At 50.2% G+C, this 25,500-nt stretch overlaps 1 protein-coding gene across 1 annotated transcript in view; it reads right to left on the bottom strand.

Annotated features, from left to right (window-relative positions):
* The window catches only part of CACNA1I (calcium voltage-gated channel subunit alpha1 I), a 115,090-nt gene that overhangs the window by 71,003 nt on the left and 18,587 nt on the right, over positions 1-25,500 (bottom strand). The window contains exons 2-6 of the mRNA XM_036760824.1: positions 21,286-21,445; positions 14,911-15,226; positions 14,606-14,758; positions 6,016-6,328; positions 2,163-2,563 (exon numbers count right to left, since the gene is read on the bottom strand). Coding sequence (XP_036616719.1) covers positions 2,163-2,563; positions 6,016-6,328; positions 14,606-14,758; positions 14,911-15,226; positions 21,286-21,445 — 1,343 coding nt within the window. The remainder of the gene's footprint in view (positions 1-2,162; positions 2,564-6,015; positions 6,329-14,605; positions 14,759-14,910; positions 15,227-21,285; positions 21,446-25,500) is intronic.

Below are 25,500 nucleotides of genomic sequence, written 5' to 3'. Positions count from 1 at the left end.
GTGAAAAGATCCTGGTCCATGAGAAATTCTGGGAGGTGGGGAAGGCGACACGACAGGGGTGTGGACACCGGATGGTGCTGGGGGGCCCCAGGCCTCTCCCTGTCAGGAGCCCAGTGACGTCTTTTTTTTTTTAAATCAAGTCAGAATGGCTGGCAAACCGGTGACTCTGAACAAAGAAGTACGTACAGTGCCTGAGCCATTCCCATGAGGGGTATTTAAGTAAATTGAATAGTCTGAGGACTGAGTTAGCTAATGAAGAGGGAAATGAGTGTGGAGCAGGGTGAGGAGCAGGAAGGAGAGGGACGCTGGGAGAGGAGACAGAACCCCAGAGAGGGCTGTATGGAGGTGGGGGAATAAGGGAAAGTGAGACTTCTGAAACAGAAAAAAGGTGAGGAAAGGAGAGAAGGGTGAAGGATGAGAGGGAGAGAAGACTAGGGAGAAAGAGGTAGATATGAAGAAAATAACCCTAGAGAAAAGGCTCATGGGATGTAGAATTAGAAGGGACACACACACACACTATCTAGCTCAACCCTCCCATTTTACAGATGGCCCAGGGTGGGGGTGGGGGGAATGAAAACAGTAACATGGGATAGTGGAAAGAATGTTGGACTTAGAATCAGAAGGCTTGAGTTTGAATCCTTCTTAGCCACTTGATGCCTTGTGACCTTGGGTCTCTTCACCTCCCTGGGCTTCAGTTTCCCCAGATGGCCTCTGAGGTCCTAAGGGCTAACATGAAGTCAGGAGCAGGGGAGCAGAGACAGAAGAGAATTATAATAATGACAGCTAAGATCTCTATAACACTTTAAGGTTCCTGAAGTCTCTCTATGGAATATATTGCTTCATTTGAAAAAGTGAGCACAGAATGATAGAGTGGGAAGGGACCGGCTCTTGTAACAACAGCCCTGACAGAAGCTCATTGAGCCTCTCCTCAAACACCTCCAGTGACAGGGAGCTTACCACTTACCAGAACATTTTGCCTCTTCACATTACTCTGAAATCTTTCCTTACCCTGAGCCCAAATCCATCTCCCTAATGCTGGGCAGAAGGAGCCACAGCTTACAGCACTGACCCTCGGGTTTCTTCATCCCAGCCCTGAAAGAGGGAGCCCACCACCACCAAACAGCTGTTTGCACATCTGCAGCCTCCATCCCGGCAACCCTCTAATCTCCCCTGCTTTGGAATTCCTCCTGTGTCAGAGCCGAGGCTTTCTCACATGTCAAAGTTGGAAGAGACCTCAGAATCTGGAATGTCAGATCTGGGAGGGGCCTGAGAACAGGAGATGTCAGAGCTGGGAGGGGCCTGAGAACAGGGGATGTCAGAGCTGGGAAGGACCTTAGAACAGGGGATGTCAGAGCTGAGAGGAGCCTTAGAACAGGGAATGTCAGAGCTGGGAGAGATCTTAAGGGTTATTTAGTCCAACACCTTTCATTTTACAGATGAAAAAACCAAACTCCAAAGAGAGGGGTTAAGTGACTGGCCCAAGGTCACATGGCTAGTAAGTAACTGAGTTGAGATTCACACCCAGGTCCTATTACTTTTAATCCTCTGCTCCAGGGAATCTAAGAGCTGTCTTCAAGCATCAGAAATACCAAGTATCATATGGAAGAGGGCTTAGCCTTGTCCTGCTTGGCCCCAGGAGGCAGAACAATGAGCAGTGAGGAGAAGCTGAGAAGAGAGGAATATAAGTCTGATGCAGAAGAACTTTCCCAACAACAGGAGCTGTCCATGAATGGGCAGAGTTGCCTTGGGAGCTTAGTGAGGTCTTTGTGAGCAGAAGCTGGATGGCCTGGTCAGGGATGTCTTCATTGGGATCCTCTAGGGGCGAGAGTTGGACTCTGAGGTCCCTGCAAACTGTATCTCTTCCCCTGTGCCCAGCCCTGCTCTGTACACAAGGGTACTGAACATGTTGATGGCTGCTGCCACTCAGTAAATATATCTCAGCCTTGTCCTCTCTGAGCTGTGTGACCTCGGGCAAGTCACATGATTTCTCTGAGCCTCAGAGAAGATGCTTCAAAAACCTCCAAATGCCATGGAAATATGAGTTATTATCATTAGTAAGACTTTAAAAGTAATAGCCATCACCCGAGAACCTCAGCACCACTGTGCCCCTTCCTCAGCCCCACCCCTGGCTCCTGCAGGCCAGGGCCTGGGGCAACACTCACCTGTTCATGGTGTTCGATGCCCATGCTGACTGTGTTCACCAAGATGGCAATCATGATGCCTCGGTTAAAATACTTGCTGTCCACGATGCCCCTCAGCTTGGCCCTCACCTCCCTCCATATATCCCCACACAGCCTGGCTGCCCCATTGCCTTTCTCTCCCTCCTCTTCCTCCTTCTCCAGGTCCAGGGTTCCTTCACTGCTCCCTCCACCTTCCCCTTCATCATCATTGGCAGAGCCTTCCTCCTGCCCAAAGTCATCATCACTCTCTGCCAGGGATAGATGTTGATCTCTCTCTTGCCGGCAGTGGGGGCAGTTGCCAGGGTCGGAGGTCTGTGTCACAGAGATAGGCTGCATAAGAGTATGAGGTGGGTAATCCATGGGAATGTGTTTCTGGCACAGCCCTGTAAGGCAAGGAGAAGGGGTTACAGTCAGGCTCCTTGTGGTAGACCAGTTCCCAAAAGACCCAAAAGGAAAGGTCTGGAAATTCAATGAGAATCCACTCACGACAAAAAGAACAATCATTCAATACCAAGTCTATGCACATTTTTCAAGAACCTACTCTGTGAAAAATCCTGGGCTCAGTGTTGGGTATACAAAGATAGGTAAAAGCTCTGTCCTCAAGGAGCTTACAATCTAAAGAGGAAAAGAATGAATACATAGGGGATGTCAGAGCTGGGAGGGGCCTTAGAACAGGGAATGTCAGAGCTGGGAGGGAGCTTAGAACAGGGAGTGTCAGAGCTGGGAGGGGCCTGAGAACAGGGGATGTCAGGGTTGGGAGGGGCCTTAGAACAGGTGATGTCAGGGTTGGGAGGGAGCTTGGAACAGGGAGTGTCAGAGCTGGGAGGGGCCTGAGAACAGGGGATGTCAGAGCTGGGAGGGGCCTTAGAACAGGGAATGTCAGAGCTGGGAGGGAGCTTAGAACAGGGAGTGTCAGAGCTGGGAGGGGCCTGAGAACAGGGGATGTCAGGGTTGGGAGGAGCCTTAGAACAGGGAATGTCAGCTGGGAGGGAGCTTAGAATAGGGAATGTCAGAGCTGGGACACATACCTTTAGATAGTACCATCTATGGTATGACACAAGGGAGAGTGAGGTAAGTGAAAAAGAGATCTAGGCTAGGAGAAGAGAAGAGAATAAACATTTACATGGCACCTCCTATGTGCCAGGCACTGTGCTAAGTACTCTCTATGAAAACTATCTCATCTGACCCTCACAACAATCCTGCAAGGCAGGGGCTATTATCTGAGGAGACAAAAAATCAGTTGGCTCAGGTTTGAATCCAGTTCTACTTACTAGTTTTATAATCATGTCTTGAAGACATGATCCTAGGACCTTCTGCTGGAGGGATCAGGGAATGCTTCATGGAGGAAGTAGCTCCTAAGTAAGGCCTCAAAGTACCATAACATCTTCAATTTAGAGCCTGAAGAAACTTTATGGATCACCCAATCCAACTCCCTTATTTTACATGTTAGGGTTAGAAGCAGAGAGCTAGGAAAATGAAGCAACTTGCCCATAGTCACATGGGTGGCAAGGAGCAGGTCCAGGATTTGAACCTAGATCTTCTGATTCCAAATTCAGTATTTTTTCCACTAAACCACATTGTTCATTCTTTGGAGGGACTTCAACAAAGGGAGACATGGCAGGAGGGCAAGAACATTACAGATATAAGGGACAGTGTGAACAAGGGCGCAGACCTATCTTCTCCACTCAAAGGCTTACAGGGTCTTTTGCTCAGGTTCAGGTTTCTGTGATGCCACAGAAGCTTTTCTCTCCTGGTGACCTATCTGACAACTTGTCACCATAATCAGGAAGGGAGAAAGAGAGGGAAGAAGGAAGAAAGAGAAGGAAGGAAGAAGAATGAAGGAAGAGAGGGAAGAAAAGAAGGAAGGAAGAGGGGTAGGAAAAGAGGGAAGAAGGAAGGAAGAGAAGGAAGAAAAATGAAGGAAGAGTAGGAAGAAAATGAAGGAAGAGAGGGAAGAAAAGAAGGAAGGAGAAAGGAAGGAAGAGGAATAAGAAAAGAAGGAAGGAGGAGGGAAGAGAGGGAGGAAAGAGGAAAGGAAGAAGGAAGGAAGGTGGCAGTTTCTTGCCACACAGCTTAATTATAACCAACAGCCTTAAAGAGGACCACAGCCTCTTCCCCACTCGGGACAGCCTGTAGGCAGGAAGATCCCAGTATGCTAGGCTCAATCCCCCAAGTTGGCCCTTACACTGTGATTCCAGTGCTAAATGTGCTGACAGAGAACACCAAAGGTCTGGGAATGATGACTACCCATGGGCAGCAAGCTCAGAACTAGCTTTGTCCCTGATAATACCTTGCTCTGTCAGAGGTCAAGGGACTTTAGCTCTCATGATGACAAATATTTATAGTTTGGGGAATTCACTTAAGCTATCACTTGTTGGTCTCATCAAAAATAGCAGCAGCCTCTCCACTGATTCTGGTGACCCTTTTTTTGACTTCCCCACACCCCCACCAGGAATAAGTATAGGGTTCAGGATTAAGGAATGAAAGAGACTAAAGTCATGTGGATGACTCAGAAGCCCTCCCAGGCCATCTAGTCCAAGCCCTTCACTTTACAGACAAGGAAATTGAGGCCCATGGAGTGGAGAGACTTGCCCAGGGTCACAGAGGTTGTGAGCATCAGAGGGTGGATCTCAAACCTCCCACTATGTCATGCAACTTCCCAGGCTCCTCTGGTGAGGCCCAGATTAGATCAAGTGTGTAAAGTGATGATTATTGGGAAGATATGTTTAATGTGAAGACATATGTAGAACCTATATCAGATTACGTGCTGTCTTGGGGGAGGAAGGGGAGAGGGAGGGGGAGAAAATTTGGAACTCAAAAACTTGTGAAACTGGGTGTTGTAAACTTAAAAAAAATAATTTTTTAAAAGCATGTAAAGTGATTTGCCAACATTAATGTGCTGCAGAAATGTGAGTTGCTGTCATTTGAGGCCCTTGATAATCTGGCTCGAATCTACCATTCCAGTCTTCTCTCATACTTGTCCTCTTCCGCGGGCGCCGTGTTTCAGTTCCAAGGACAGCTCCCAGGGCCCCAGATAGAGCTTCTCTCCTTCCTTCTCTGAATTCTTCCCCCACTGCCCTCCCTCCTTCGCCTCAATGCCACCATCTTCTCTCCTAGTATTTTGTTTTCCTAGGAGACCTTAGCAGACCCGAAGTGATGCGGCCAGTTAAGCAGCAGAACGATCAGGTCCTCTACCTCTCAGGCCATGGCTCCTCACCGAGAGCAGAGACCATTCCACGGTCCAACTCTGTCTCCCCAGCTCTCAGCACGGTGCCCAGCACAGGGCAGGAATTCAATGAATGTTTTCAGCAATCAGCTGTAAGTTCCTGTGCTCGACTTTAAGCTTCTACAAGATGGGACTCAGGAACTTTTTATCTTTGCATCCCCAAGGCCCAGCATAGGGCCTTGCACAGAGTTGGGCCTGCGATTTCATGACTACAAAGAACTCCCAGGCGAGGAAATTCCCTCTTGCAATGCATTTGGCACCTCCTCTGTAACTTAGAGTCTCAGAGAATTGCCAAAAACAATGAGGAATCAGTCACTTGCCCAGGGTTACACAGCCAAGTAGGTGTCAGAGATGGGACTTGAACCCAAATCTTCCTGGCTCCAAAGCCAGCTCTCTGTCCATGGTGCTTAACGATTATTTGTTGAACTGAATGGCCTTGCACCTCTGTATTCTGTTGGGCCCCTAGCCCGGTGCAGTGCATAGAGTGAGTGAGTTCTAAGTCGGTGTTAATTAAGTAAATGAACGAATGAATGAATTTTAAGTGGTGGTCATTCTTTCTGCAGTGAGTGGTCAGACATCTGGGGCTTACTCCCCCACCCCGGCACTTACTGTCCCGCCTCTGCTCCTTGGCATTCCCTGCCTCAGGCTTGGCCCCCACGCCAGGCTCCACCTGGTCCTGGTGACGGCTGCGGATGGCATGGTAGAGGCCCAGGCTTCGGCGCTTGGCCTTTCGCAGAATGTGGCAGACATACTGGAATATCTCCTCGTAGCAATCACCAGGCTCTGCGTAGCTGGCCACGGTGCTGGAGGACAGGTACCGCCTGCGCTGCTCCTGCATCAACTGGTGCTCTCTCTGCTTGGTCTCGGAGAACTGGGTCGCTATGACAACGAGGCACAGGTTGATCATGAAGAAGGAGCCCACCTGTGACCAACGGGGAGAAGAGGAAGGAGAACGACAGAGACGGAGGGGAGGGGCACATGGAGAAAGACAGAAGCAGGGGCAGAGACCAGGGAGACACACCGAGAGAGACAGAATGAGACCATCGGACCCACACAGGGGAGAAAGGGAGAAAAAAGAGACACCAAGAGATATAGTGAGAGTGTGAGGGATGACACACAAAGAAAGACAAGAGATGATCATACATAGGGAGAGAGAGGGAAGGAGGGAGGGAGGGAGGAGAGACAGAGACACAGAGAGAGAATGAGAAAGAAGGGGGAAGGAGGGGAGGGAGGGAGGGGGAGAGAGAGAGAGAGAGAGAGAGAGAGAGAGAGAGAGAGAGAAATGGATAGATGGATAGACAGACATATACACAAAGGTAGGAAAGACAAAGAGAGAGAGGTTCACATGGAGAGAGGCAGAGACAGAAAGAGAAAGACCAAGAGAGATGAAGAGAGACAGCCAAACATGTACACAAAGATGAGAAAAATACAAGAAAAATGTGAAGACGGAGAGTTAGGGATAGACAGACACACACACAAAATTAGACAGAGAGAGGCAGAGACCAAGGAGGATATACAGAGGTAAGAGAGATGAAGAGACACAGATAGACATCCACACAAAGATGAGAACGAGAAGAGATAGAGACAGTGAGAGACAGATAATGGCACAAAGTTTTAGAGAAACAGATCATGATCGAGAGGGACAGAGAAAGAAAACCAAATAGACACAGAGGCATAGAGACACAGACAGAGAGAGAAGACAGAAGATTGCTCAGGTTGGGTCCTGAGAGAAGCCTACTATGGGGAAAGGCTGAAGAGGAGGTACCTTTATCTTCTAGGGTTGGGACTTGGGGTAGGGGAGGGCTCACTGGGAGAGCAAAAGGGGAGGGCTTGGAGTGGCAGCCAGGCTTCTGCTAGGAGCTCAGAGCCCAGCAGATGCAACCTTGGCATTACCCATCTAACCTATTGTCTTCATTCCCTCTCACCACCCTCAGGCAGGAAGGGATATGCAGGGAGACACTGGTCTGTCTAGTGGACTTTGACCTTCCCAGAGAGGATGAGGAAGGAGGATCCTCTCTCTGTCTCTGTCTCTCTTCTCTCTCTCTGTCTGTCTGTCTCTGTCTGTCTTTGTCTCTCTCTGTCCTTCTGTCCATCTGTCTGTCTCTGTCTCTCTGTCTCTGTCTCTCTCCCTCTGTCTCTCTCTCTGTCTCTCTCTCTGTCTCTCTCTCTCTGTGTCTCTCTCTCCCCCTCTCCTTCTCCCTCTCTCTCTCCCCTACAACTCCCTCCCTCCTCCAGGGCTTTAGCCAGAGGAAAAACCAAGAGAAAACCCTCTGGTGGAATGAAACTTCCCAGTGGCTTTCAATGGGGAAAAATAGAGGGAGAGAAAAACCTAGCAGCCAGAAAGACCTCTCTTAGGCCTGGACAGCTTCGAGCTTCCCGACCTGAGAGAGACCAATGGTAGGAGGAGGCAAACCTTGGCTCAGGCAGAGAGAACCCTTCTCTGATCCATTTAACCTCCCTATACCCTATCCTTCAGGCCCCCAACTCCTCCACTAGTCATTAATACCAACTTCAAGAGAATTAAAAAGTCACCAGACAAGCACCTCCAAGCTCGAGCAGGCACAGGTGCTGGAGCATAAGAAAGACTGAATCCTTCGAATTAATGCCTGCCCTCAAGAAGTTTACACTCTGCTGGGAGGAGATGTGTAAATAGATGCATGAATAGGAGGTATTTTGTGGAGGGGGAGAGCCTGGCCTTGGAGAACCAGAAAGGAGGGCTGTGGGCCCTGCATGGAGGCAGGAAATTGAAGGGCAAGGAGCAGGAGATTTTGACTGGAACTTAGCATGTGGAAAGCAATGAGAAATTAGACTGGGCACCTCCCTGAAGGGTGGGGGCTGGGGGGAGGCCTCTGCATCTTAGAGTAGAGGCAACAAGTTCACATGAGGGACCTGAGGCACAGCTGGAGACCTGAATGGGATCATAAGCCAGCAAATGTTCTGAGGAAGGATTCGAATCTAGGTCTTCTGACTCTAAGACCTGTCCTTTATCCTCCATTCTCCAATGCCAATCTCCCTTCTTTTCAGGAGACTCTCAAAGCATCCTAGGACCAAGAGTTGCAATGAACCTTAGAAGCTCTGACACCCTGTGCCCTAAGAGCACTCACAGCCCTGACATCCCCTATTCTCAGGCCCCTCCCAGCTCTGACATCCCCTGTTCTAAGGGCCCCTCCCATCTCTGACCTTCCCTGTTCTCAGGCCCCTCCCAGCTCTGACATCCCCTGTTCTCAGGCCCCTCTCGACCTGACATCCCCTGTTCTAAGGCCCCTCTTGACCTTGACATTCCCTGCTCCAAGGCCCCTCCAGCCCTGCCATTCCCTGTTCTAAGGCCCCTCTCAACCCTGACATTCCATGTTCTAAGTTCCCTCTCAGCTCTGATAGTCTGTATTCCTAGAATTCACTCACCTTATTTTAGAGATAGCTCAAGTCACTTATCTAAGATCACACAGGTTACAAGGAACTAAGCTAGGATTTGAACCCACCGCCTCAGACCTAGAGCTCTCTTGGCTACACCATTCAAGGACATAAAACTTCCGATCTCCAGCAACTGATTTTAATCAGTTTGATATTTGCCCACCCCACCTGCCTCTCTGCTTCCCCTCCCCTTGGCCATTGGCTTTAGAGGCACCTTTGGGTCCAACATCCTTCTGTTTTCTCGCTGGGCTCCCCCTCTCTCTGGGGCTCCAGTGCCTGAAGACTGGGGAGTCAATCCCAGCCACCCCTCTGTATTTCAAAAGAGGAAGGCCCTGCTTGCTGTCATTTGCATAAGCCTTTGAAAACCACCCAGGCCTGCTTAGGAGCTGGACAGAAAGCTGCTTTTTATCCCCTTCAAAGCAGACTCTAAATCCAGTGCTTGCTGCCCTTTCAATCAATCCAGCCTCTTCCCTCCCTTCTCCTCCCACCCTCTAAACTCACTCTGATGCTTCTCCTTTCTGCCTTTCCAGAAAGGGTAGAAATTGGTTTTCTGGATGGGAACCCACTGCCCTGGAGGATTCTGGGAAATGCCCCTTGCTGCTATGGCCCAGCCCCCTGGACGAGCCTGGAGTGTCCTGCTCCTATGCCACCACCACTCAGCTGAGCCTCCTTCTCTATCCAGAGACGCTCAGAGCTGACCAAGGCCTTTCAGAGAAGCTGGTCCCAACCCTTCTCTTACCGATGATGAAGTAATAATGATGATGTTTCATTTTAACAGCCCCTTAAGTACATTATCTCATCTGTTGAGCTAAAGAGTCCTGGGTGAATTCCATCCAATCTCTGAGGACCCACAAGTCTGGCCCCAAATCCCTGCCACTTGGAGGTAGAGGAGCAGAGACTCTGCCACATATGAGCTGCCTCATCCACATCCCCAGGCCTCGGTTTCATCTGTTTTATGAGGCAGTTGGATAAGACGGCCTCTACCATCCCTTCTAGTTCCAAATACATGACTATGGACCATGAGATCTCTCTCCTCAGATGCTCCAGATCCCCAAACCACCCCCCATGCCCTCCCCTAGTCTCTCTCCTTTGCTCTTTCTCCTTGTCAAGGCCAATCCTTCATCTAAGGCCTCAATCACTCATCTCTTGCTCTGCCCATCTTGGGTCTCTATGTCTAATAACTCCTTCCCCGCTGCTTATGAAGATGCTCAGGTCTACACCATCTTTGAAGGAAAAGCATCAGTTGGCCCTCCTCTCTCCTCAAGTTGCCAGCCTGCCACTCTCCCCCCTTCTCTGCTAAACTCCTAGAAAGAGCTGTCCACTCTCGCTGGCCTCACTTCCGGACTCAACACCTGCTCATCTGCCCCCGGGGAGCTGGCTCCCATCCTCGGCACTCGGCTCTTCCTGCTCATTCCAAGGCTACCAGAAATCTCTCAATTCCTCCACCCCACGGACCCTCCTCAGGACCTTCCTGCAGCTCTAAACACTGCTGACCCCACTCCTTCTCCCTGGCCACTCCCTCCTGCCTTGATTTTAGTGTCTTCTCCCTCATGCTCCTCCTCCTGCCTGTCTGGCCACTCTCCTGTCTCCATCATTCAGCTGCTGCCTACAGAGCCAGTGTGGGAGCTGAGGAATGAGAAGGTCCATGAGCCTTCTTCTCGTCTTTCTCCACACTGCTTGTTTAATCTCAAATATCAATTCCCTTGCTCCAGCCTGAATTTCTCCACTGAACACCACTCAGGCATGGTGCCAACTGCCTGCTGGACAGCTCCTCCTGTGTGGCCTGTAGGCATCTCATACTCAGCCTGGCCAGAACTGGATCCATCCTCTTTCTCTCGATCCCCCTCCAAGCCACCCTGTTTCTATGGCGGCCACTGCCACCCTTCTAGTCCCTCCCCACCTCAGTCATCCTTGAACCTCTCCCCACCTTAGCCCTCCGCATTTCCCATCAGCTGCCAAATCTTGGCCCTTCTACCTTCACAGACCATGATGAGAATCTCTTCCTGATTATTCCCCACTCCCCTCTCCAGCTGCCTAAATAAACTTCCTTAGATACAGATGTACAAACATCCCTCCTTCCTCCTCTGATCTTCCTTCAAAGCTCAGCTCAAAGGCCACCTCTGCCAAGAAGTCTTCTCTGTTTCCCCTTCCCCTCCATCACAAGTAAGTTCTCTGTTCTCCATTGCCTTGGTCTAGATCTAGAGATGGAAGGGATCTCAGAAGCCCTGAGTCCAACCCCCTCATTTTATAGTGGGAGAGACCAAGGAAGAGGTTAATTGACTTGCCCAAGGTCACACAGCTAGGAAGTATATGAGACAGAATTTGAATCCAGGTCTTCCTGACTCCATGTTCAGAGCTCTCTCCACTGTGGTAGGCTTCCTCTCCAACTTGTGGGCAGGAAGTAAGCTCCTGGGGCTGGGGATGTTGACCTTTTGTCGTTCTGCCCCTAGAGTCAAGCATGGCCCCTGGACAAGCAGGAACTGGGAGGTCCTCCAGCTTCTTTGGGCTGGTCTCTCTCCATCCACCAGGCCATCTATTCCCTGCCCATGACCCTATCTGCACCTCCCCCTTTCTGGAATTCTCTGTTTCAGACCAGAGACAGCCAGTGTTCTAGTGGATTCATGTTTCCTTTCCCCAGAGGCAGGAAATCAGTCAGGCCCACTGAAGAAGGCCCCCTCCCCTCGCTAAGAAACATCTGAGTTGGCCTGAAATCTGGACCCATGAGGCCTAGATGGGTGTGCACCCCCCACCCCGTCTTCCCCACCCCAGACCCAAGGCCTGAAAGGTTCTACCACTTCCCTGTCCTTCCCAGGTCAGCTTTGGCCCCACTGCCCTGCCTGAATTTGTGGGTGTCAGGTCCTGGTTGGAGGCACTTGAGGGGCTGCTCTTGTTCACAGGCATCAGTCCTGGCTCCGGTGGGAGGGGCTCTTTGGGCTGCCCTGCCTCCTGCCCCCTAGAGTCCCTCCAGCTAAGCCCCGTGGCTTTCCCTTAAACAAACCAAGGAGCAGAGCCTATAACTTTAGACATGGGCTGGCTCCGCTCATTCTTCTATGAATGCCTTTCAGTCCCAGCTGTAAATATTTGTAGTTGGCTTCACCCAAGGGTCAGGCCCCTCTGGCCTCTTGGGTGGGCCAGGGAGGGACAGGCTGGGGAAGCTAAGGGGAGGGAATGAGGGCCACCAGGAAGGACAGCCCTGAGCAGTTGTCCACGTGCCCTGCCAGCCATCAGGAAGGGAGTCTCAGAGCTGGCTCTGTGCTGCAGCGAGAGACCTGGCTGTCCTAGGCTATGAATCACCTTGACATTTTCCAGATCCCCAGGAAGGCTTGTCACTGAGACATCAGCCAATTCCCAGGGACATGGAGTGTGAGGAAGGGGGAGCCTGTGGCCACACTCTCTGGGGTGTCAAAGGGTCCCTCAGGAATCGACACGTTACTCTGAATTCCAATGTCCCAGCTCCCAGAAGACAGAACATCTCTCAGTAGAAAGCACCAGGCCAGGCACCAGAAACCAGGAATTAAATCTCAGCTCAGCTAGACACCTCACTCCATGACCATGGGCAAATCACTCTACATGGACCTCAGTTTCCCTGTCTATATGTGAGAGGATGGGACCATGGAAAGAATGCTGCTTTTTGGTGCCAAGAAATTTAGACAATTCTCTGCTCTCTTCCTTGGGCGGGTTACTTTGCCCTGACTTCAGAGGATCACAAAATCATAGATTTAGAAGGGTCAGGGATGTCAGAAGCCATCTAGTCCAGTTTCTGCATTTTAGAGGTGAGGAAACTGAGTCACATAGGAAGTGGCAGCTACAGAATTTGAACTCTGGTCCTCGGACTTGGGGGTTGGAATCGATGGCTTCACAGACTCCTGCCAGCTCCAAATACATGAACCCAGGACTAGGTGACCCTGAAGGGTATGGCATCTTGGCCCTAGAGCCAGAAGGGCTTTCATGGCCACCTAGTACAACACCCTCATTTTACAGAGGAGGAGACTGAGGCCAGGGAGGCAAGCTGACCTTTACTGAAGGTCACACAGGGAATACGAGGGAAAGGTCCTCTGTTTCCAAATCTTTACCTCTTTCCAGAGCACCATGTGCCAGTGTTAAAATCCCAGGCTCCCTTGACTCTCTGACCTCTTTGGTTGGGAGATGGGAAGCTCTCCACGGATGATGAAAGGCTCTCAGCACATCCAGGAGAACTGCCAAGCCCACTCCAGGGACAGGAATACAATCAAGCCCTTTCATGGTCTGGCTCCGTGGCCAGAAAGCAGAAAGAGTCCCAGATTTTAGAGTCAGAGTCAGAGGATCTGAGTTCAAATTTTGGCTTTGCCACTTACTACTTGTATGACCTTGAACAAGTAATTTCCCTTCTCTGGGACTCAGTTTCCTCCTCTGTAAAATGAGGGAGTTAGGCCTCTAGAGTCCCTTGTGGCTCCACCTATTATTCTGTGACCTTCAAGAGCATCTCCTTTCATCTGAGATCACAAATTTAGGGCTGGAAAGTACCTGAGAGTCATCTAAGGGGCAATATCTCATCTGACAGATGGAAAGAGGGGTCAGAGAGCCTGGGATCTGTGGGATGGGGCCTGTGACTTCACTGGTCTGGGGAGCTCCCGGGTGAGGAAAGTCCCTCCACCAAAGCAAGTCAGCATCTTCTCTTCAACTTCCCTGCTGTTTTGTCATTTTCAGTCATGCCTGACTCTCCATGCCCCATTTGAGGTTTTCTTGGCAGAGACACTGGAGTGGTTTATGATCTCCTTCCCCAGCTTGTTTTACATATGAGGAAACTGAGGCAAGCAGGGTTAAGCGACTTGCCCAGGGTCACACAGCTAGTAAGTGTCTGAGGCTGGATTTGAACCCAGGAAGATGCGTATTCCTGACTCCAGGCCTGGTGCTCTAACCATTTTGCCACCCAGCTGTCTGACTTAAGAGTCTATAATACTGGCCAAGAGCCTAGGGTCATGAATTAACTGGCTCATGGTCACACAGCCAGGATGGGTCAGAGGGAAGATTCTTCCTGGCTTGGAGACCAGTACTCTGTCCACTGCACCATGATGTCTTTCAGTAATAATACCAATACCAGTACTTGTATTTGTACAGCACTTTGAGTTCATTGAGTGAGTCACGTGCCCCCTCTCATTTGCTGCTCCCAAGAGCCCTGTGAGGCAGGTACGGTCATTATCCAGGCCTATGTCACATCTGCCCCAACTCAAAATGTTAAGCTCCTGGAGAGCACTCAAGGATCCTTCTTTGTCTGCCAAGAAAACAAATGGACTGAGTTTCTGCAAACACTTTCCTGAACTCAAGTCCTCCTCCTGCCTTCATCTGTGCCCCTCAGCTCTCCCTGGAGAAGAGACACAGAGAAGCTGAGAATCTCTGAAAGTCCCCTGAGCAGAAGCAGGGGTATGGGGAGAGTCTCAGGGATCAGGCCTGGGCTCGGGCCCCACACCTCTCCCCATTAAAAAAACCCAGACCAGTGGAGAATGGGAGTAAGAGAAATGATCCATAACAAACTCAGCCCAGGATGAAAAATCACAGTAATCATAACGGATGGATCCTTGCAGCAGCTGCCTTCAATCACTTTCTGGCTGGTTGAGTTTAGAAAATGCCTGGGCCCTTCCTCCTGCCTGCTTCCCTCTTCCTCTCAGAGTCGGCCTCTCTGCCTCTCAGAAGGATGCCCACTTGGGAGCACAAAGTCCCCAGGATCCAGATGACTCCCCCTCTCTCCAAAGGGACTTTGGTCTGGGAGCCCCTTGAGGACCTGACTTCCGGGCCCCCCCCCCACACTTACTATAATTAGCAGGATGAAGTAGATGAAGTTGTAAAAGGAGTGGGCATCCATGACGTAGTACATGATTTCGACCCAGCCTTCCAGGGTGATCACCTGTGGAGGACCCAGAGGGAGAGAAGGGAGAAGAGACAAAGGAAGGCCAGTTGGCTGTGCCTCATGCCCAGAGGCAGCTCTACTTTGTGGGGGGCCAGCCAGCTAGGCACAAGGCACTGATCTACACCCTTGTGTATCCCACAACACACTGGGTCCAAGCTGGCCCCTTCTGCCCCATGCTCACTGAGCCCCCACTAGGGCCAGGCCATCACCTGGAAGATGACGATCCAGGCGTAGCCGATATTGTCAAAGTTGATGGCGCCCTTGTGGGGGTTGACGCTGCCCGTGCGGCACACGTTGTAATAACGGTTCCAGTTGATGCACATGCCGCTGACATTGAAGTCCTGGTGAGATGTGCTATAGTAGGCGAAGTCATCTTTGCTCAGGCAGCACTCGCGGCCCTGCTCCTTGAGCGGGGGGATCTCATGGCAGCCCATGATGCCGTTGTCCCCCGACAGCGAGCAGATGAACGGCATCTCGTCGTCCTCCTCCGGCTGGTAGTAGGGAGGGAGGGCAACATCTCCTTGTCTGACCAAGGAAGAGAGAGAAGCGGGCTTAGCTGGGAAGCCAGAAGGGAGGCCTGGACCAGTGTCCTCTGCCCACCAACAGGCTCCCACCATCCCATCAGGGAACTGGGACCATTGTCACAAGATCAGGACACCAGAGGAAAGCCACTCATTCCTTCATTCATTTACTCATCAATTCATTTGTTCTTTTCTTGTCCATTCATTCCTTCACTTAGTCATTCATTCATCATTTGCTTGCTAATTCATCCACCCTTCCATCCAGTCACTCCTTCACTAATACATTAATTCAGGAAACAAACCTTTAAGTGCCTACTCTGTGCAGAGGGCTGTTCGAGGTGCTGAGGAGATCCCAAGTTTTGAGCTCCTCATCTGGGCCAGGACGGGGATTAGATAGAAACACAGGGAATGATAACATACAACATTCTATGAGTGTTTCAGAGAGAGGCCTGAACCCAGGGCATGTGAGGAACCACAGGGTGGGGGCCACCTCCCCTCATCCAGAGTTCCTGCAATCTTTTATCATGATTTATTATCTTTATTAGTATGTTGTGCACAGGATCCGGTAAGGCTGAGCCAAGGTGAATGGTGTTTATTGTTGTAGTCAAATAAAACTCAGAACCAAATGAATTTCATCTGTTGTATCTTTTTTGTGGACCAGACCTGTGATCAGATTAATGTAGGGAGCTCCCAGCATGGACACTCTCTCCAGCAAGGCCCATCAGCCTCTGTTCTCCAGGTACAGTCCTCAGGTATAGCAGGGGCTCTTAATACGTGGAGTATGTGGTCAGTGAGTATGTTTATCTGTACTGAATTGATAACTGTACTTCAATATAATTGTTTGTCCTTATAATCCCATGTATTTTACGCATTCAAGAACGTGACTCTGAGAAAAGGGACCCATGACATAAAAAAGGCTGAGTCCTAGTCTTGGATTAAGTGACTTGGCCAGGGTCTTACATACAGTAGGGGTCAGAAGGAGAACCTGAACCCAGATCTTCCTGACTCTGAAGCCAGCTTTTTCCCCAGCACACTCCACTGTCCCTCGGATGCTATTATCAATCCTCATCTTACAAATGCATACATTCGAATTCTCTCATGTATATTAATTACCTTATTAATATTATTATATTAATTACATTCATAGTAGCAATTAGGATATAGTAATAAATGCAAGGTAAGGAACAGAAACATTCCCTTCCCTGCCCAATGTCAGCGTTAGGACATCTGCACCAAGCCAGCTACCTCTACCCACTGCACCACCCTGCCCCTCGTACAACACACATGTACACATGTACATGTGCTATAGACATAATTGCGTGTCAATGGTGGTGGGCGCGGTGGGGAGTGTGTGGGATGTGGATCCCACATCTGGCATTTGGGAACGTCACTAAAACTGTTAGCCTCAGTTTCCTCATCTGCAAAATGGACACGGTAATAGCCCCTCCCTCCCAGGGATGTTGCAAGGATCCAATCCAATCAATCCATTAATATTCGCTGAGTACCTACTATGTGCCAGGCACACACTAAGCCCTTTACAAATGTTATCTCATTTGATCTACACGACAGCCCGGGAAGTAGGGGCTATTGTTATCCACATTTTATAGACGAGGGAACTGAGAAAGACAGAGTTGAAGTGACTTGACCAGGGTCACCAGTAAGTGCCTGAGATGGGATTTGAACTCAGGTCCTCCTGACTCCAGGCCCAGCGCTCTATCCACAGCAACTGTCTATTATTATAGATGACCAATAAGCTCCTCTTCTGAATCTGAGGAGGAAGTTTCTACACCAGGGAGCTCCCTGTGCCAGTGAAATCACAGGTCAGGACTCCCCCTTTCCCCCACCTTCCTGAATGTAAGTGTCCTGCCCAAGCTCAAAGCTGGCTTTTTCAAGGAATCCTATTTATAGTAGGTGAATTCCCTTCCATAAAGTGGGTAGCCACTCTTTCACTGCCCTGCAGTGCATACCTAAAGTGGGGCACACCTGCACCTGGCCCAGGAGGGAACGAGGGAGAGGAAGACACTGTCTCTGCCTGGGACAAGCTGCGGTTTCCCAGAGGTGGCAGTGAGGACGGGAGCCCACGAGAGACCAGCTCACAGTGGAAGCACAGACTCTGGAGGTGGGCAGAGGCAGGTGAGCAGAGCAGAGCTGGGAGCTCACCTGCCAGGGGCTTCCCATGAGGCCAGGTGCTGCCACACCCCTCCCTCCTGGGCCTCTGCCCAATCTGGACAGCCACAGCCCATCCCATCACACAGGACTGCTCAGGGCTCTCTCCCTCCCTCCTCTAGTTAAAAACAGAACAAAACAAGATACACTCCTTCAGTGCCAAGAGCTCAACTGGGTATTTAGAGGAAGCCATTAAACTTGGAAGAAATCCTAGGCTCAAAGTGAAGAAGACTCGGGTTCAAATCTTGTCTCTGACACTGCCTGGCCAGATCATCGCTGGCCTGTCATTGGCCTGCCCATTTCCTCACCAGTAAAGTGGTGGCCATGAGACATGTTGTCCCCAGTTCCCCAGGGCATGGAAACCCTAGAGCTGGAAGCTCTCCCTCCTGCTGGCTCTTCTTCCCTCTTCAGCCTCTTGTCTTGTTACAGACATGTGCACATACACACACACACACACACACACAGAGACCCACAGTTGCACACATGCAAACGTGAACATGTATGTACACACACATGTGAACATGCAGACACACATAAATGTGTGTGCGCACACAATTCCACACACCCTTCTGCCTCTTGCTCTCCCAGCCCTGACAGTCTCCTCCAGAGATCCCTGGAGGCCTCCTCCTCTTCCCCTCCCTATGCCAGCCAGCCCTCCCTGCCCTCCTTCCCACTGCCCTCTCTCCAGCTCTTGTGCTCCCAGAATCTGGACTGGTCGGTGCCTGGGGAAAGACACTTGTCAAGATCACTCTGCTCTGGCCTTTCCCAGGAGGAGAAGGAGCCAACCTATCAGCCGTTGCAGGGAACAAATGAGCACAAACAGGGGGTTGTAGTCACATGAGGGGCTTTGTCAGAGGAGCCGAGTAGTCCTGGGACTACATTAACAGATAATTAGCATCCTGGCTCTGGGCTCAGAAAACCTGGTTTCAAATCTTGCTTTGGTGTGATCTTGGGCAAGTCACTGATTGTTCTATGCCTCAGTTTCCTTTTCTGTAAAATGAAGGGGGCTGAACTGCACAGCCTCTAAGCTCCCTCTATCTCTCAACCTCTGTGACCCCATGAAATGAGGGTCCCACTGTGCTTTGCCCTGGTCAGGTCATGCCTACCATTCTGTGTCAATTTAATTCTACCAGGAAAGTGAAAATCATTATTATCCTTTGACCCTATGATCTCACAACTAAGCATGTCGCCCGACGAGATCAAAAACAGAAAGAAAGGACCCATAAATACCAAAATATTAATGAAAATTCTCTCTGTGGCAGCAGGACTCTGGAAAGAAAGTGGCTGAACAAATGGTGGTCTATGCATGTGAAGGAATACGATCGTGCCCTAAGAAATGATGACTGAAGATTTCTGAGAAGTATGGGAAGATCTGTGTGTACTGATGCAGGACCAAGAGAAGGATCTGCATAGTGACCACAATAATAGCAACAAAGAGCAACCATAAAAGACAGGAGAATTTGGACTGAAGGCAAAGAACAATCTTGATTCCAGAGGAACGATGATGAAACATCCTTCTGTCTGGTGGGATGCTGGCGAATGGGTGTGACATCCTGCAAACGCTGTCAGATGGCCTTCCAGGTATGGATCTGCACTGCCACGACTCTGAGTTACTGAATGGATTCCACCATCATGGGGGTCAGAGCTCTCATTGTTGCTAATCATGGGTCACTCAACGTGGGCTGCGTCCCTGGATGCCTTCCTTTTTCTCCCCAGCGGAGCTCATCTAATTGCTATCCCTCACACGTGTTTCTCGGCTGCCCCTGAGCTTTCTGACACACACCGCTGAAAACATCTGGAAGCCATGTTCAGCTCTGGTTCATTTGAGGAAGAATGTTGACAAGAAGGAGCACATGCCAAGGAGGATGGAGGCAGAGATGGCAGGCTTCTCAGATTTCTAGGTGATGTGAAGCTGTCAGGGACAGACAAACACTCAGTGACAGGAACCTGATCTTAAAAGATCTTGACAGCCCAGAACAATGGCCAAATCTATTAATAAAAAACACAATGCGGGTGGTTGTAAAGGCTTCTGCCTGGGTTATGAAAAACCCAACAACGCAGCCGGAACAAGAGAGAGGAGATGTGACAAGGCGCCAGTTCATATAAAGGAGACCTCAGAGCATGAGCCTACTGCAAACTCAAAAGGCATCAACGGTGCGATGGGACCTCCAGAACTTCTGATTGGGATTGAGGTCACCTTAACAAAGCCATCATGTCCAAAACAAAGTGGGATGAAGATCTGCTGCCCTTGCCCTGGTCAGACCACATGTGGAGAACAGGACCGTCTTCCACTGTAGGCGACACACTTTGGGAATCCAGAAAGCAATTAGAGAAATTCCACCAGGCCGCAGCGGATAGAGCACTGGGCCTGGAGTCAGGACGCCCTGAGTTCAAATCTCACCTTCAACACCTACTAGCTATGTGACCCTGGGCAAGTCCTCAACTGTAAAACGGGGAATCATAACAGCCCCTACCTCTCAGAGTTGTCTTTGTAAAGTGCTTCGCACAGTGCACACAGTAGACGCTACATAAATGCTTGTTCCCACTCTCCTTCTCCCTTCCTCTACGGATTCTGAAAGCAGAAGTGAGGATCGAGGAGTTGGCCAACTCCTCCCCCATCCCTAGCTGTCAGGAAGTGTGGAAGAAGGAGCAGTCACCCTTGCAGGGGCAGCCAAGCCAGTCTCAGTGGGTACCACTGGATGCAAGGACCTCAAGAGAAAGAGATCCAGGATCACAGATTTGGAGCTGGAATGAACTTCAGAGGCCATTCGGCAGGTGAGACCCAGGGAGATCAAGGAACTCATCCAAGGTCACACATAAGTGGTGGAACCAATATTCGGATTCAGGACCCCTGACTCTCAATCCAGCTATCTTTCCACTGCACCACAAAAGGGAGGGCAAAGGAGAGAGTGACTGGGGAGGGATAGATATGAGTTTAATACGAGGAAGGCGATGGTGGTGGCCAGTGTGGCCGTCAGTGACCTGGTCCAATGATCACCCCCAGCCCATCTCACACTGATACTAGAGGATTGAATAAGATAATATTTATAAAGGGCTCAGTACAGTACTGACACACAGAAGGTACTTAATAAATGCTTATTTCCTTCCTTTCCTTCCTTATTTCTTCCTTCATTCTTCCCTTCCTCCCTCCCTTTACTTCCTTCCTTCCTCCCTCCCTCTCTTTCCTTCTTTCCTTCCTTCCTCCCTTTTCTTCCTTCCTTCCTTCCTCTCTCCCTCCCTCCCTCTTTCCTTCTTTCCTTCCTCCCTCCCTCTTTCCTTCTTCCTTCCTTCCTTCCTCCTCCTCTTCCTTCTTTCCTTCCTTCCTCCTTCTTTCCTTCCTTCCTTCCTTCCTTCCTCCTTCCCTCCCTCCCCTCCCTTTCCTTCCTTCCTTCTGGCTCCTGTGAAGAGAGTCCTCAGGCAAAGCAGCTCATTCACGGGCCAGTTAGCTGTGCCTTTGTTTGTTTCTGGAGGTCATATTTGTGTATGTATACACATTTATACATATATGTGTGTATCTATCTATATCTATCCTCCAGGGGCCTAGCTCAGTACTCTGCACACAGTAGATGCTTAATAAATGTTGGCTTGAATTACTGCTATTTGTCTTTGGCTTTTAATCCTCTTAATAGATTCTTAGCTCCATGAGGTCAGGAACTGTCTTTTCTAAACTTTGTTACGTCTCTTAGCCAAGCAAACTGTTCTGCACAGAGTAGGTGCTTAAGGAGCCTTTGTTGGGTCATGGTTTTTGATTTACCACACCTCCAGGGAGGGAAGCGGATGCCTGGCTGGGAGAGCCAACCTTCCAGCCACTCAAATTGTCAGGTGAGAAGTCCCCATGTCTGGAACACAGTAGGAGTGCTATAAATGCTTCTCCTTCCCTCCCTCCTTCTCACTCACATGGTGAAGTTCTCCTCCAGGAAGCAGCGGTTCCGAAGCAGGCCAGCCCACAGCTGCACGCCGATGATACCAAAGATGAAGAAGACAAAGAAACACAACAGCAGCACATTGCCCAACATGGGCAGGGTGTCCAGCAGCAGGTTCACAAGGATGCGCATGCCTGTGGAGGAGAGGGCGGAGGGGGTACAGGGTGGAGGAAGGGAAGAAGGGGGTATAAAGAGAGGGAAAGAAGAGGTAAGGAAAGATAACATCAATGGGGGAGGGGAGCAAAGTCGGATGGAAACAAGCACACGGCAGAGGAATAAGAAATGACGGCTTCTGTCATCACCAGGGCAGTGGCAGCAGCTCTCACAGCTCCCCAGTTCCCGCCAGATGGAGGGAAATTCAGTTCAGTGGGTCTTCTCTCTCCCTCCCCCAACCTCCTCCTGAAAACCCCAGAGAGGGTAACAGAGGAGGCACTGAGATCATGCAGGGTTTGGGCCCAAGCCGTTGTCCAAAGGTGGATAACATGGAAGGGCAGATTTAGCAGAGGACCCCATTTTTACACCACAACCCCTTATTCAAACAAGGTGGGAACAAGCCACTGGCTGCTCTCTTATCACCTGAAATCACAAGGCTGGAAGAAACCAAGCCTGGTCTAACCTTCTACTTACTGAGAAACCAAGGCCCAGAAAGAGGAACCCATTTGTTCAAGGTAAATAGCAGAAATGAGACAAGAACCAAGATCCTTGGACCCCAGAGCCATGCAGCCCAGCTATTCAGGATCATAAGGTCATAAATGGCAAGATCATAGATCTAAAGCTGGAAGAAATCTCAGTCTCACTTAAATCCCCTCATTTTACAGAGGGGGAAACTGAGGCCTAGAGAGAAGGGAATGACTTATGCCCTAGAATTTAAGTTCCTTGAGGTCAGGACTGTCTTTGCTTTGTGTGTTTTCCCCAGACGGTTAGCACAATGCTTGGCACACAGACACGGAGAGCTTAACAACATTTTTCCATTCATTCATTTGTTCAGGGATCATAGATTTAGAGATGGCCCTTAGAGATCATTGCGTACAATGATTCCTTCCCTTACTTTATAAATAAAACCACCAAGGCCCAGAGGAGTTGGTGATGAGCCTAACATCCCTCAGGAATGCAAGATGAGCATCAGCCATAGGGCTCCCGGAGGGCTGGGTCTACTTTGGGTGACACAAGTATCCAGATCCTCCATCGACACCAGGACAGGCTCTTCAGTGGTGCTCAAGATGGCACTGGGATGACAAACAGTGGGAAGGGGAGATGAGGAATGGGAGTGAGGGAGAAATAAGGAAGGAGGCTGACATCCTTGACCAGAATTCTGTTTGTTTGGGGGCCAATGATGGCAGCTTTGTTAACGAGGTTAATTTTGGGGGATTCAGATCCCTGGCTCCAAGTACCAAGTGCTTGTGGATCAATAATTAATGCCTACCACCAACTTCTGCCCCTGAAACTAGGTCAGCCTCCTCCTGGGGAAGGGGGCGTAGCTTCTCTCCAGGCCCCAGAATGAGCTAGGAAGCTGGCCCACATCTGAGTTTAGAGTTTCTGCTCCTCCTTCCCCCACCCCCACCCAACAGAGAATGCTTCACTGCACCAAGGTTGGGTGAGGTGAGACATTCAATGGAACCAACTAGAAAGCTCCACGAGAACCAGACTCCCAGCAAACCAGAGCGCTGGCCCATACAGATTCCTTCTCAGTCCCCCAGCTTGGCTGCCCCTCCCCTGCACACCCCTCAAAGGAAAGGTTCCACTCCTTTTCCTCAATTAATTATCCTTTCTCTTCTTCTCTGGGGATATGGAAATTGGGGAAGAGAATGATGAATTCGAGAAGATGTCCTCTGAATGAGCCCTGCTGCCTGGCCCTCATCCTCAAAGGACTCCCTCCCTCCCACTCCCCTTTCTAAGGCTCTCTTCCTCTAAGGTGTCCTGGGAATTCCAAATCTTTTAGACAATCCATGGAGTCCAGACTGTAATTAGCTAATTAGGGATTTGTAACTAGTCCATTGCTTCTGCTGCCAGGGAAAGGGGAACATTGAAATCAGGAGTCAGGGAAGACCCTGGAGGCCCCAGTTAATCCTCTTTTTTATGACTGTGGTCAAGTAATTAGCCAAGTCAGGTTGGGCCTCTAACAGTGTGTGGCCAGTTCTCAGGGGGGACCAGGCTAGAAGCTGCAGAAAGAAAGAGAACTGGAAAGGAGCAGAAAAGAAAAGAGGGGAAGAAATGAAAAATCAGAGAGGAAAAGACAGGAGCAACAAAGAGATGGGAGTTTCTTGGGAGGTGCTCTAATGCAGTGTAGTACGGAGAGCACGGGCCTTGGAGGTCTAGGTTTGAATCCCACATCGGATGCCTGCTGACTGACACTGGGCACACCTTTTTTCTGAACCTCCATTTCTCCTGCAATGAAGGTATTAATTCCACCCACCTCTTGTGAGATAGTGTATGTGAGGTGCTCTGCAGACTTCAAAGGCCAGATAAATGTGAGCTATTCTCTTAATTGGCCCCATCTGTGATTTCATCAGTGTGGGGAGGTTCCAGTGTCGGAAATTCCTTCTTCCATGGGAGACCAATCAGTGCCTGATCTGAAGAGTTGCCAGGGGGCACTGAGGGGCTCATTCTGACCTGGGCAGCTCCCTTAGCCTCTAAGGCAGGATGTGGCAGAGGTAAGCCTGGCAGACGGATCCTCTTGCTACCTGCCTTTTCTATCTGCTCCCCTAAAGGCTGCCTCGAAAGCTGCTGTAATGACATAAAAAAGCCATCTGGATCCTCCCTCACTCCTGAGGCAGAAGTAGCTCCTTGGAAAGGACCTTCTCACCCAAAGGTTTCCTTCACCTCTGGCCCCCTCGGGCAGTCAGTCTGGGGATGCCCATAAGCCCTTCTCAGAGCCATGTGTTTAAATATATGAAGGAAATACCATGTGTGACAAAAGAAATAAAATCTATTGAAATAGGCCTGTCAATGCTGTTTTTAAGTTCACAGCCTCCAAGTTCAAAGCCTTTGGCAGTCAGAGGATTAGGGCCTAGAAGGGACTTTGAGGGTCAAAGGAGGAACCTAGGTCTCTGAGTGGAGATGGGACTTTGCCCAGCTACCACTGCCACCAAGTAGCAAAGCCTGGGCCCTTTCCACTGCTTTGCAGTCAAATCCAAGTCTCACCAGAACAGGAACTTCTTCTGGAACATGCTGGATGAACTGCCACCCAGCATCTGCTTGGAGAGTTCCAGGGATGGGGATCTCACTACCTATCCTGGAAGCAGTGGGGTTACTGCCCTTTTCCCTGCCCAGGGGATTTCTCAGTTTTTTTTAAATTTTATAAAAGTTTCTCAAGGTAAATGCCCTTCAGGTCTGTCTGCAAAGAAGCTGAGATGTGGGGGGGAAGGGGTGACTACCCTGGGCACCCTTAGTCAAATGCAGCTCCCCTGCTGCTGAACCTGTAAGTGGGCTGGCTAGACCTTATCTGGGCCAGGAGTGGAGTGGGAAGAGGCAAAGGGGAAGGCAGGGCTGCCAGCTCAGATGGAGGTGGGCTGACACAAAGCTGGTGTAAATATTTATAAAGCACTTAGAAGCTAGAAGCATAGGATCAGGGCCACTTTGCCCATCCTCCCAGCTTCCCCTCCCCTAGCTGCTGGGAGGGAGGAGGGGCGGAGGGGCTGCTACGGCCAGCCACTCAAGGCTGCAGAAAACATCTCCCAGGCACAGACTGTTCCAGAAAATCCTTTTCTGCCCCTCCCCCATTTTTCTTTCCCTTCTGTCCTCTCTCCTCAATCTCCAGGCTCCCTGCCCCACTCACTCCTTCATTGGGCCCCAGCCCTGACTGTGAATTCCCAAGACTCTTTGTCATCCCCCATCACCCCTTCATAGCCCCAGATATTCAGAGCCAGAAGGGGTCTTACAGATCATCTGCTATAGCCACACCCTTGTGTTTTACAGATGGCAAGACTGAGGCACAGGGAGCAGAAGCAACCTGCCCAAGGTTATACAGTAAGAGGCAGACCTCGGATTCGAACCCAGATCTGACTCTAAATCCAGCTGTTTTTCCCCATGACGTCTCTCTCCTTCAGTTCCACAGCCCTATCTCCCCTGGGGGGGGGGGCAGGGTTTCTCTTTCTCTTTGTAATTAGTTCTCCCATCTTCTTCATTCCTGGATCTGGGGGGTGGGGTGGGGTAGGGCAGCTCCACAACTGGTGATTGATCTCTCCCCCTC

The sequence above is a fragment of the Trichosurus vulpecula genome, chromosome 5 (genome assembly GCF_011100635.1).
Source record: "Trichosurus vulpecula isolate mTriVul1 chromosome 5, mTriVul1.pri, whole genome shotgun sequence".
Taxonomy (NCBI): Eukaryota; Metazoa; Chordata; class Mammalia; order Diprotodontia; family Phalangeridae; genus Trichosurus; species Trichosurus vulpecula.
The sequence above is the reverse complement of the archived record's forward strand: the minus strand, read 5'-3'. Positions and strand labels throughout refer to the sequence as shown.